The 13,235-nt window shown below is 44.2% G+C and overlaps 1 protein-coding gene and 1 long non-coding RNA gene across 2 annotated transcripts; one reads left to right on the plus strand and one right to left on the minus strand.

Moving 5' to 3' along the window:
• Nucleotides 1-762: 762 nt before the first annotated feature.
• LOC130532776 (tumor necrosis factor receptor superfamily member 11B-like) lies at nt 763-12,644 on the minus strand. The gene is made up of 6 exons (XM_057045617.1): nt 12,521-12,644; nt 6,814-7,041; nt 6,442-6,586; nt 3,701-3,916; nt 1,934-2,158; nt 763-1,858 (listed from the first exon to the last, which is right to left on the minus strand). The coding sequence occupies exons 1-6, from the start codon at nt 12,566-12,568 to the stop codon at nt 1,464-1,466; spliced, it is 1,257 nt and encodes a 418-aa protein (XP_056901597.1). The 5' UTR covers nt 12,569-12,644; the 3' UTR covers nt 763-1,463.
• LOC130532778 (uncharacterized) lies at nt 2,187-4,981 on the plus strand. The gene is made up of 2 exons (XR_008952426.1): nt 2,187-2,868; nt 3,395-4,981. It is a non-coding gene; the product is annotated as an uncharacterized LOC130532778 (long non-coding RNA).
• Nucleotides 12,645-13,235: the final 591 nt, after the last annotated feature.

Here is a 13,235-nt window from a genome sequence, read left to right on the forward strand (position 1 = left end):
CGAAATAAAATCATTGCCTGCAAACTGGTTGACTGGTTGTTGAAACATCTGAAAATACAGTCAGGAAGTCAGCATTTTCCATTGAGAAGATACGGCAATCGGTATGTTACGAGCTGAGTCAAACCTATATCGGCATATTTGTCATTTCCTCCCCGGTTTCCACCAGAATATGTCTTAAAACTTACACCACAGGGTGCAGCTCCAATGAATACAAGACTGGAGAAACCCCCTTTGAGCTGTTCTTGTAAATATTGTCAGCATATTCTTCAACCTCGTTGCCAGATTTTGCATTTCATTGTTTAATTCTGGCTTTTTGATGACATCCTCTCCTCCCCACCAAGCACAAGTGACCTTCACGTCACTTCACTCATCTAAATCAAGTTGAATTCCAGCGAAACACATGGAGATTGCCACAGTGAAGGACAAAAAAGGTAACGTGGAAGGTCTCCCACGGAGAGGGTCGATGATGCACAGGATGTGAGCAACGTGGATGGAATCCTCTCAAACGTTTACGCACCGTCATTCTTCCCAAGTGTAAATGAAACTTTATTTAACCTCTTGGCTTTCAGTTAAAGAGTTGAAGTCAGACTGAAACAAGCCTGTAAATGCCAGCAAAGATAAATAGATTGTATAAAAAATTCTCTTTCCTGCACGTACGTGCCCAGAACCGCATTGCTACAAGGCTGCATGATGGCTGGTCGCAGGTTTCCAACATATAAAAGTACAAAAAAGTATAAAAGTACCAAAAAATAAAATAAAATTATTACAAACTCGTTTTAATCAGAGCATTAGTGTTTACACAAGCTTAAACGGGAGCAGTATGGCAAAAATAGACAATAAAGAACATAGGTTTCCAAATATAAAGGTGAAACCCATTAAACAAATATCACTTCATGAGTTTGCAGCATTTGGATCAGATAAAGTAAAAACAAGCCTTTACATATTAAATAGACAACAAATTGCACTCCTTTATACATTCAAAAAGCTGACAATTATAAAAACAAAAACAAAGATGAGCTTTTTTTGCCGACAATCCAGTCCAAACAAACAAAGAAAAAATTTTAGAAAAGAAAACACATATTTCATGATAAAACTATTCCTTCCTCTCAATCAGCGAGAAAGCAACTATAATACAGACACAACAGCCAGCTTTCTTTCATAAAATAGTGTAATATTTACATTTTAAATAGTGTTTTTTTTCTTTCACAGACTCTGGTCAGAAAGTTCTTTCTTTTTCTTTACTTGATAATTTTAATTTCCTTTTAGGTCATTGAACGCATCGCTGCAGACTGATAAAGAGCCTCAGGGTGAATTTGGTAGCCTTCCTGACAAAACATCCTCATTTTGACCTAGGGAATTGGATTAAATGAGGCCTCCTCTTGAGCCTCGGTTGACTCTGAAGTCCTGATATATAACCTGCTCGTTCTCTTCTGCTCACATTATCTCTTTGTACCATCTGGTTCCTATTCATTTAATGGTTTCAGAGCTTTAAAACATGTCTCATCCTGCAGCATGCTGACGAACATCTTCTCGTATAACTTGTGCGCCGAGTTGGCTCCGATGATGCGGCTGATCTTCTTCAGGCCTCGGAGGAGGTAGCGTGGTGCCTCCCTGCTACGCATCACCCTCAGACTGTGCGACAGGCCTTTGGCCAGGTCTAGGTCGTAGTTCGCCGTCTGCCAGAGGTGAAGCAGCTGCAGGATGTACTGCCTGGGGAGGCAGGACGAAACCACAGCCAGGATGTCCTCCTGATGAACTTTGACCCCCGGCAGGCTCTCGGCGACGATCAGGAGGTCGTTCAGGGTCAGGTTTTTCAAGCTGTTGCAGCGGGAGACTTTCCTCTCACAGTGGTGCACCCCTGGAGGGACACGGTCGTAAGTAGAAGCATTCAAATGCAGCACCTGATGCCGGGGAAACGGCGGCGCCACCGTACCTTGTATGATGCCGTAGAGCTTGTCCTGGTCCTTGTTCCGCTCCCGCCACAGCCGCAGCAGCTGAAGCACCTGCTGCTGGGGCGAGCAGGTTTTCTTCAAACGCTCAAGGCTCTTGCGATCCACCTTGCGTCCAGGAAGACTCTCCAGCAGCCTCTCCAGGGGCACCGACGACAGCCGCAGCGAGGAGAGCGACTGGTAGACGGCCTCCTCACACAGCGTCACATCTGGGCAGAGAAACAAAGTGAAAATCTCTACTGGTACACTGCTACAATCATGATAGTCATGATTTAAAACATGGCTGGGAAACCTTTATACACACTAGGACATTTTGCATGATCATCATGTCTGGAAACAGCCTGTGCTGACACTGCACATTATAATGTCACATTGAGGACATTTCTGATGAGTCACAGCGTCACTAAACACGTCCCTACCATCGTTCTGAAAGGATAATTCAATTCATTTTACTATGAAGGAATTTTGCCCGATTTTTTCAGACCGCAGTGACTCAGACAGTCACAATTTCAACACGCGCCACGCGTAACACAGATTTCCGAAATAGAACATGTCAGGCCTTAACCTCTGATATTAGCTGTGTTGGTAGGTCAGCAAGATTAGCTCACTAGCCTGAATCTGAGCAAATTTGAAATGCAAGCTATTGCCCGAGATGTTCGTCACAGAGGTTTCCTTCAGAGTACACACGGCCATGTTTACACTAGTTCTGACTATACTGTGGGCCCTGGAGTTCCATCAGCCTAAGTCTGGCTTTGTTTGTGCATGTTTGTGTGTGTGACTGTTGGCCTGTAATTCAACCGCAACAGAAACAAAGATTTCCCCTCATCCTGGTCCCCACTGGCATCATCCAGCAGAGCCAAACCAAACTGAACCCATTTGTGCTGCACATCAGTGAACCGGAGTGAGCTGCGCTGATGTGGTACGCTAGTTTACTGCTAGCCTAAAACACAGACTGTTTAACTTTTTTTTTAAAAACCCTCCAAAACCTTGCAGCGTGAAACTGCCCTGACACTAATTCCGACTTGACACCATTTCTACCTCATCAACTCCGAAGATTGTGAGGTTTTAAACTGTCGGATAGTCGGATTCTGGACATACTGACACTGTAATGTTGGGTTTTCTCCATATCATGTGGCAACTCTGGGAAGTTTTCATCTTTCTTTGTTAAAAAAAACCCAATACAAACAAACATAAAAAAAAACCAGCAGCAAGCTGTGGTGGTGCAGTCCGCAGGTAAACAATTTGAACATTAATGTTTGTGGGCATGTCAGCGTCCCTGAGGGACAGTGGCTTTGAATGAGACACCGTCTGCACCATCTGTACGTGTGTGTTCCTGTGGTTTCTGAGGGTCCAGGACTTTAGGCACATTTTTTGCGTAATTTGTTTTGTGTGTGTTGAATGTGTTGGCTTGACATCTCTTTATTTCCCCTGTTATTATCATTCAGGTATGTCGCAGACGTAGTGGATCCATCAGGGGTCATTATGACAGCAGTGCCTGGAACATGCCCTTCACCCCCACGCTCTGTGTTGGTGTTCAAACACGCAAGAACTTGGAAAAGAATGGAATCTGGACGGCGGACCCGACCGAGGAAATCCCCCGCGCCGGAGAGAAACGACTGAAATGATTCGGTTTGTTACTGATACGAAGCTGTTGACAATTGGGGTTTTGGTTGGAAAACACCATTGGATGCGTGCGAGGTCGCATTCCGGAGCCTCCCCATCGGAACCCTGCGGCGTCCTGAACATCTCACCATTGTGGCACAGGGCGTGATGATCAGAGCACTCCAGCATGGCCGCCTTGTCCTGGGTGGCGCAGAGGCTGTCCGTCGTGGATGTGCCCCACCTCAGGGTCTTAAAGCCCAGATTGGAGCAGTTCCTGTGGGGCTGACAGGGCTCGGTGGAAGAGTCGCTGGCGGAGAAGTGACCAACAGGACAGCGTTCGCACACCGTGTCACTCACTGGGGTCCCTTAAAAGAGAGGAAGATAATTGGTCAGTTCCACCATTTTAAGAGATTTAATCCCATATAAACCCATCAAGGCTACTAAAGTGCTTCCATTAAATATTGGTGCTGTAGCCTGCGTGTTGCATACGCCATATCGGTTACGCTGAGGCATTATTTTGTCTTCTCACGCTGAGCTCAGAACGAGGATTTCTAAGAACTGCGACCGCAGCTGAGAGATAAATGTCAATCAACAGGTCCGTAAGGACCGTTGGAGCACAATGCCGTAAGTGAGTCACTCTTCGGTTTCAGTTTCACCTGGGAAATATTGCGTCATCTCGCCCCAGCCGGGGCTAAATGTGTCGCTGCAGTGACATGTCAAAAGCTGCAAGGCCAGGTGTTCTCTGAGGGAGAACATCCAGGCCGACTGGAGCCAGGGACAGATCAAATGCTGAAGTCCAACATTCGCTTTCCGGCACCTCGTGACAACAACAAGCAAATATTCCTGTTCCTGATCGATTATTTCCTCAAAATCAACACTGTCACTTCTGGGACACAAAAACACGTGCTGATGTCACAGCTGATAACTGTTCACCTCGATGAGTTCTTTTTAACTTTCTTTTTGTTGTTGCTGTTATTTTAATTCAAAAACACAACTTGTCATTCCATAAAAGGAAATTTCTACCATTTGACTGAACGAATCAATTTTACTAGAGGAGAGAAACGATGGGTGTCATAATGCGTCATTTCCTGGTGCGGTATGCGACCTTCAGCACTCAGGCTTGGTGGAACAGTGACCTATTAATAAGTTCTACATGTGTACACGGTGTTTTATTTTTATGATCTTTGATTTTTGATCAGCATAGGGTGGAAGCATAATGAGTGGGAGGATCCTTCGTGTTTATCAGATTTGACCTTTGAAGAGTTTCCCCGCAATGCTGTGTTCCTGTGTTCCTGTGTGAAACCATTACAGCAGCTAACATGAGAACATAAAACCACTGACATGCATAAGCCAAGTGATGTTTCCTGTGATGTCATAGCAGATTTAACACAATCGAACTAGAATGAGTAATAAATACTGTCGAATTTGCACCTTAGTTCAGTTGGAAAATGTCATATCAACATATAGTTTTCATATTAGCAGAGGAGAGGAGAGGAGAGGAGGAGAGAGGAGAGGAGAGGAGAGAGAGAGGGAGGAGAGGAGAGAGAGGAGAGGAGAGGAGAGGAGAGGAGAGGAGAGGAGAGGAGAGGAGATTGAACCAGATATTTTTTTGAATGTTGTTCATTCAGCATTCAGCAAACAATTTGTGCCCACTTTTCTAATAAGGAAATCTCTTGCTGGTTTCCCTTTTACTAGCCTTTTGGGCGTAACACAAACAGGAACACACTTCCAGTGAATATTCGGAGTCAACATATTCTTCTGATTGTTTAAATACGAGATATCGCATATGATGCAGCTACTCTTTCACATGACTGAAACATGACCTATGGGGTGAGTGATCCAACCACTGCCCCACTGGGGCATCCATCCAAAATGACATTTAGTGTGATTGGATACGTCACACTTGACCACAGAGCGACTGCGTTGAGGCGTTGCTGAATGGATCGGGTGAAGCTGTTTATCATTTCCACGTTTTATCCTCTCTAAAATGCTGCACTGGCAAAATCGTGACGTTCACGGAAAATATCATGACCCATCCTCACACTGTAAAAACTGTGAGGATGACTTTTTCTTTCCATAAACATCACCCTGCAGAAAGGCTCGGTATTTGTATGTTGCCCTCACCGAGAAATAAACACCGCTTTTGACTTTATTTATTTAGATACTTTTAATTTAAACCAGTCATCTGAAATCAGACAACAGGAGATCGCGCCAGGCTGCTGCAAGCGGCTCCATCTTTCTTTAATTTATCACACTTTAAAATGGCATTATTAGGAGGTAGCTGATTAAAAATCTATTTTTACAAGAATGTCTCTAAATTTGTATCAAACTTCAGTCCACTGAATTATAGCTGCGCTGGAAGTAGGTTTGTACCTTCCACTAATTAAAGATTTAAATCTGCCTAAACTCAACAGAAGTCCCATTGTCTCTCTTTGAGGCTTCTTTGCCAATTATTAAATTGGAAACACAGGTGGAACAAATAGGCATTTTGCTCTTCTCTATTCATTTGAATTTAGAATAAACACTGTACCTGTATCTAAAAGGTCATGAGCAAATGATTAGGAACATGAGATTTTAACAAACAGTAAACACTGGTTCTGAAAAAAAAGAAGAAATATGAGCATCTGGAATAGGTCAGACACACAAAGAGGAAGATGAAAGAGACAGGAGAAAAAGGCTTCCCATGGTGCAAAAGAAGAGATTTAAGGAAAAAATATAATATACAGCAAAGGGTTTCTGTTAAAAATAAACCCACATAATAAACCAAGCACGTGTCTTATTAAGTCTTGTCTTAAAAGTCTTATTAAGCTCATTGATCTTCAGACAGAGAAATAATCTTATATACAGACGACCTTATCGCGAAGAAAAGTCAATGTAATCCCGTTCTTACCTGCAGCTGTCACTCCATAGCCTGGCGGACAGCTATTGTGTGCAATGCAAAATTCCACCACTAGGTGGTAGCCTGGCGCGCACTCGCAGAGCTGATCATGCGTTCTGTTACACTGCTGCTTGACAAGTTGCCTCTCTTTACACACCTAGACACACACACACACACATACACGAAAAGCAGTCACACACCTGTTGCATGTACAGCATATATAAGACAGCATATAAATCACAATGTATTTTTTATGATGGGGAAAACTTTTGAAAAAAAGAAAAACAAAGATGTTCATCTCAGGGAAAGGAATTCTGAAGATTCCCGAGTTTATCTGTGTACAGAAGAAAACCAGCATTGCTAAATATTTGGGTTCATACATACTGAGGTGCAGAACTGGCACGTATCTCCCCAGTGCCAATTCTCTGCAAAGTGCTTCTCGGGGCAGGCCTGGCACTCTGTGGGAGCATCAGCCGTGCAGTGAGTTTTCACGGCTGTGCCTGGCGGGCACTGGTCACACATCAGGAGGTCTGAGGTCACAGGGTCAAGGTATTGGTATTTTGGTGGGTCACCCTGCTGCTGGAAGGCCCAGGAAAGGGAAGCAGTGATGAGCTGCAGGGAAAAAAACAAGGACTTCAACTCCAATGGCATGAAAATCATGTTGTGCATAGCTCTCTCTTTTTTTTGTTTTTGTTTTGGAGAGCTTCCCAACAAAGCTTCCAGTAAACCAGAGTTCACAGAAAGGTCACAGCTGTAAGATTAAAGGTCCCGGTGGAGAGGGTCCTGAGGCGACTTCTCCCTGCTCTACAGAAGTCAGTTCAGGAAGGACGTCCATCTGCAGTATTGGAGACAGATCACTGCATATCTCTGCATGTCAGTCACTTTTTTATTTTTTTTAAACATAAAGAGAGCACAACTGAACGTTCATCCCTGATGGGCTGCAGCCACGGAGCCTTTGAAGTGAGTAGGACTGCACAAACTGTTTGGTAGTCATTGCTTCAAAACCTGTGTGTAATTTCCAGAGAAGATCAGGCCGAAAAACTATGACCACTCAGTACGCCTGACACGCAGCAGGTCGATGCGCGCCAGATGTCGCGGATGTCTGCTCACTAAATCAGCTTAGCTGTTGTTTCTGCGGACTTTCCCGTTGGCCAGGACACATCTTCACTGCTTGAGCAAAATAACAATGGGCCGTCCGTACATTGTGTGCATGTGTGTGTGTGTGTGCCTGACTGTGGTTGTTCTAGTTGCCACCACAGTTGTGGATCTTCCAAAAACGAATGAAAAACGCCTCATTTCAGGAGCGCACAGTAAAGAAATGTGTTGGTTACTGCTCGCGCTGACATGGATGTGTGTTGCGCGTCACTGATTGCTATGTGTTCGCCTCTCCTGGATACTGTTTATAAAAAGAGCTGTCAGAGGTTGCTGGGCTTTCCCCTGTCTGCATGAGTGCAACATGCACATTTCTCATTTACTTTCTACTCGTAAACATTAAGAAAATAGCAGCGGCTGTAATACAGTACAGACCATTCTGTGTAGCCTTAACTGATATAAATGCACTTGTTTTTCTTTTCTTCTTTACTTTATTTGTTCCTTGCACAACTCAGTTTTAACAAGAAAAAAAACAGCTTCCCTTTATTCCGGTGTTTTTATTTTTCCGAATTCAATATATATCATATCAAGACACAGTAAAAATAGAGAGATTTAAAAGATTTTCCCCTCTGTAAAACAAATTTTGGCTTCAAGCTGTGTGGCAAGTGCAGCGGTTTCCCCGGCAAATCCTACAGATCCATGAATGCCAGTGTGCTGGGAGACCTACATCCCCAGTGATGTACTGAGTGGCACCATGTGTCCATAGCACAGGTGGCCACGGCAGGGATCAAACTCTAATCGGGGCCTCAGTTTTAAAATGGTGAGTATAGACCGTATTAAGCTCTGAGGCCGCATCCAATTGGTTCAAACATATAAGAGAGCGGCGTGTGCTGAGGGACTCTCTGAAGGTCACCCCTGAAGGTCACCTGGGCTTTAGCACAAGTTACATATGGGTACACTTGTTGCTTCAGACTTTGATTGGATTCAGTCTGTCAGAGACTATCATCAGTCATGAGATCCAGTGAGTCCGAGCACATGTGGAAAACATCGCTGTTGTTTTCCTTCCTTTTACTTCCAAATTACAGCACAGTATTTAGGGTGGACTTGCTACTCGCCAGGTAAAATTCATGCGAGCTAACCGATGCAAAATAGTTGTCCAGGTGTGTGTTGCTCCGATCATCAGCACATCTTAGTAAAGAAAGTGTTTAAAGGTGCATCCTATTTACATAGAGGCTGATCTCCTCGGAATGAGCTGTCTCTGTTTACCTCGAGTCAGCAGCTTTTTATTTAACACTAAACTGATTAGATAGATCTGAACCTATCTGTCTGTGTGTGTGTGTGTGTGTGTGGTGTGTGTGTGTGTTGTGTGTGTGTGCGTGTGAACCTTTCACCCTCTTCATTCTCTCAGAAGATCAACATCAGGAATGACTCCTAGAAACCCCAATTACACAGCAGCCAGGTTCCACTGACAGCTGCAATCCTGCTGTTAACATAATTAGAGAAAGACTTAGCAAGATGGATGTCCTACATGAAAGAATGCTGGCTGAGAGGAAAAGGATGGATGTGAGTATAAAGGCAATCCCAGTGTTCTACCTTCGAGCGTTGTGTTTAGGGCAGCAGCTACATCTGAATGACTCTAACTGAAAACCCAAATTTCAAAGCGATTTGCAGGAATTGGCAGGTTTTAACCATAGCGACTCACATCCTCTTAAAATAACACACCCCAGGTTTAATTTGCCTCATTTGTCATGCGTCCTGGATCTCTGTTTGAAATTTCTGTAGTACACACAGAAAAATCTGCGTAATCTTCTACAACTCTAAAAGAAGCGGAAAAAAAAAATCCATTCCAAATCCGTGTTTTGAGTTGCAGGCAGGGAATTCATAGCCGCTCACCCTGGAACATTTTTGTGACTTGGCACACCTACAGTCGACAGCTCCCCAGTCAGATTCGGCTGTATGGTTGTGACATGAGCGCAGATTGTTGCAGCAAAAGCTTGATATCAGCTGTATAAAAAATGCATCCAGTTTACACCAGACAAGGAAGCAACAAACACAGCTGACAACAGTTTATATCCACAGGGGAGAGATGAATATCTATGAATGGCTAATGCAAAACCCTCCAAGTACTTTCAAAGCCCAGCCAAAATGATTTTTTTTTATCTACAAAAACCAGCGTATGTACGGCTAACACAAGGTTAGCTTTAAGGTTATGGTGTGAGAAGAGCCCAAGGCCCCGAGGGACCAAACCACACCTCACCAATGTACCCAGTCTGCACATGGCTTCAGTTAACTGCAGAATGCAGGTGGTCTGAGGGGGGATTCCAGCAGTGTGTGTGTTTGTTCTTGTACATGCTATATTGTGAGGACCAGAATATCAATCTCACATGAGGACATTTTGCCTGGTCCTCAAAGGAGGACCAGAGGACAGTTTGAGGGTTAAGACTTGGATAAGGTTGGCTGGAATGGTGAAGGTTAGAATTGGGTTTAGGTTAAGGTCAGGGTAAGGTCAGGGTTAGGGTAGGCGGCTGGAGAATAGATTATGTCAACATAAGTCCTCACAAAGATACATATTCATATGTAAGTGTGGGGCTATGGGAAATCTGTTTTTTATTACTCTCACAGAGATATAGGCTCCATCAGATATTACTTTTTTTTTCTAAACAAATTAAAGCCAGTCACTCAGCTGGAAGTTGCACTTTAATTTAAGAATGTCAGCTATATGAAATATATCCTAGATTTGGGGATGAATCTGTCGGTCTGCATTTCCAAAATTAGATTCTCAATCAAACGACTGATGAAGCTGTGAGCAAAGTGTGTTTAGACCAATGCAGGGAGGCAAAATGCAAGAAAACCATAAAAAACACCTATTGGGTGATTGGCACAGTCACTGTGAGGTGATTTTAGAAAAATTAAAGCTAAAAGGAATTAAAATAAAATAACCAAATCCCCCACACACGTACGCACACACACACACACACACACACACACACACACACACGCACGCACGCACGTACACAAACACACACACACACACACACACAAACGTCTGCTATCAGTCCTACTGTTGATAGAAAAGGGGAAGTCTGATGGACGGAAGTAACTTCCAAGAGTGATTTCTGACTGAACGTTTGTGCTTGTTTGTTTAAAACCTGTAGATCCCTTATTTTCACACACCCTCCGTGGAAAAAACAAAGGAGACACAATGTCATCCGCCAGGCTGTCCCGGTGACCTACTGGGTGTCTGCGGACAGGCTGACGGGTTTAGGGAAGTTACTGTCAACGGCCTTGACTGAGTCATGAATGGGAGGAATATAAAAGGAACCCAAATAAAAGATAAAAACAGAGGGACATAGAGTATGTCTGCAATGTGGTGTTGCAGCTCTCTGATTGGTCGGATGGCTGCTGCAGTCAAAGCAAGCACAAGAAGGGATCCTCGAACCCTATCCTCCACCAAACTAACCATTTTGCTCCTTTGCACTAAATGTACGGCAATATTTTTTCCACTGAGATCATCCCAGAGAAAAGACCACAACGCCAACCCCGTGTGTTTGAAGCATGCACGGACGCAGGTAGAGTTGCATGTGTTGCACGTTCCCCTCGTCATCTTTGGCAAGTCAATGTTTTGGTAATAGGATCGCGAGACAAAACAAGCAGAGAATCAGTCAGAAAGGCATGGGAGATTGTGAGCCTTGCAGATTGAGCGACTGGCTGGGTGCTGACAGTCGGGGTTGACAGAGATGACTGACTCAGTAGTTGGCTGGATACAGTAGATGCTTGTTTAGCTGGCAAAAAAAAAAAAAACTCCCGCCCAAGGATGGATGAATGCAGGAACGTTGCAACAAAATCTTGCCTATTTTAGGCAGGTGGGAAAGTGCAGTTTAAATTCAAATTATAAAAGTGGTTGCCAGGAGCACCCGCGGGCACAAACATTCATCTGTATTGCACAGCTGTGACGAATAAATACACAGAAAAGATGCGATGGGGCTGATTGCACAGCGTTCTGTGGCTCGTCTCTGAAACACCTCCGTAGATGAACATGTGCAACACCCATAAAAGACCTCAGCCCAGCCGAGAGCGTCAAACCTGCATGCAGCAAACCGCCCATGACCTGAGGCACACACCCATGACCTGAGGCACACGTTTAAAAAAAATAAGACAAAAGGCCTTCAGAAGTGCAGCAGAACCAATTAGTTGTGACACACGTGGTAAACACCGTACTTGGAGCCCAACATCTCTGTTTAGGCCTGACAGGTTTCAGTTGAGCAATGTCACTGGCCGTGCAGCATTTTAATTCCTGATCAAAGAGGGCTCTGCTCTTCCATTTGGAGCAAAGCTTGAGTAAATAGAGGGAACATTGTGAATTTACAAAGCTCAGAGGCTGAATCTGATTCTGTGTGTTGATTAAAACCTGACTGACAGCAGATGCAATCATTTCTATGGACCTTGATCAAAGCAGCATGTTAGTCGGGGTTGGAGAGAAATTTGAGCGCTCAGAGAACAGGTGCTCTATTGTCAACCCTTAAGTTAGTTGCAGTCAGGCACAAATCCCGGTCCTTTATGGAAATGTCATGCAAATATCATATGCAAACACTCGAGGCAGATATAATGGAGTGATTTTACTTCATGAGCTTTTAAACAGCTTAAATGGGTGCAGCACAAGGAAAACATCCTGATTTGCAGGATGGTATCTAAAAAAAATAAATAAGCCAGTCCCGACAACGAGCCTTGTGTCAACTGCGCCTCCGATGCGCACAGATAAGAATGTCAGCTGTGTTAAATCCTGCACACGACCGCGCACAAGCCCGACGTCTGATCATTTTAGTTTCCGACAACTGATCGTGCCGTTTTCACTTCTTTAGACCAAATAATCCCCATCTCGCAATAGTCCGATGTTAGGAGGGGAGAACCCGCGGGAAGTGTCCCCCTGCGCTCCCGGGGATCACGTTGGATCGTCGTGAGGAGACGCCGACGAAAAAAACAAGCTCTTATTAGTACTCACCAATATCAGTTTCATTGTCGGGTTGGATTTCAACGTCCGAGCGCACATCCTCAATGCGAAAGAGTGGACTGCGATGTGATGGGGTCTCCATCACAGATCACTTCTTATACTGCGCAGGGAGAGAGAGAGGGAGGGAGAGAGGGAGGGAGAGAGAGAGAGGGAGAGAGAGAGAGAGAGAGGGAGAGAGAGAGAGAGAGATCACACCCACATTATCATTTACTGATCCTCTCTCTCTCCTCCCATCCCCTAAAAATAAATGCTTGCATCCTTGCAAAGTTGTGAAGGGGAATGGATTCGCAATAAAAGCCCCAGCCTGAAGATGATGTCAGCTTCATTCATGAAAACAACTTTTAAACTGCCATCACGCTCCATAAAAATCCGCAATAAAACGAGATTTCGTCAATTTGACGAGGCTGAAAAAAGGGGTGTTTTTTCCTTTTAATTTGCAATATTGACTGGTGAATGCGAGTGTGTGACCTGACAGGAGAGATGACTCCTCACCGTGATGTTGCAAAACAGCAGTATATCGTCAGGACAGCAGTTTTGGATTCTACAAGCAGACTGTCACACACCCAGTGAGTCAAACAAATTATTTCAACCACCATGAATAAAGAGTTACGAAAGCGCATGATTGACGGCAAGACAGTTTCACTATGTCAGGATCTTTTTCCCCCTCTGCTTTTAAAACTAACATGCAGGTGCAAATATTATTGCA

The sequence above is a fragment of the Takifugu flavidus genome, chromosome 10 (assembly GCF_003711565.1).
Source record: "Takifugu flavidus isolate HTHZ2018 chromosome 10, ASM371156v2, whole genome shotgun sequence".
Taxonomy (NCBI): domain Eukaryota; kingdom Metazoa; phylum Chordata; class Actinopteri; order Tetraodontiformes; family Tetraodontidae; genus Takifugu; species Takifugu flavidus.

Coding starts and splice junctions, on each gene's coding strand:
- LOC130532776 (XM_057045617.1), bottom strand. CDS start 12,568: ATGTGCGCTCGGACGTTGAAATCCAACCCGACAATGAAACTGATATTG. Junction 7,042..12,520: donor CGACAATGAAACTGATATTG/GTGAGTACTAAT, acceptor TTTTCCCTGCAG/CTCATCACTGCTTCCCTTTC. Junction 3,917..6,441: donor CTATGGAGTGACAGCTGCAG/GTAAGAACGGGA, acceptor CTCTCTTTTAAG/GGACCCCAGTGAGTGACACG.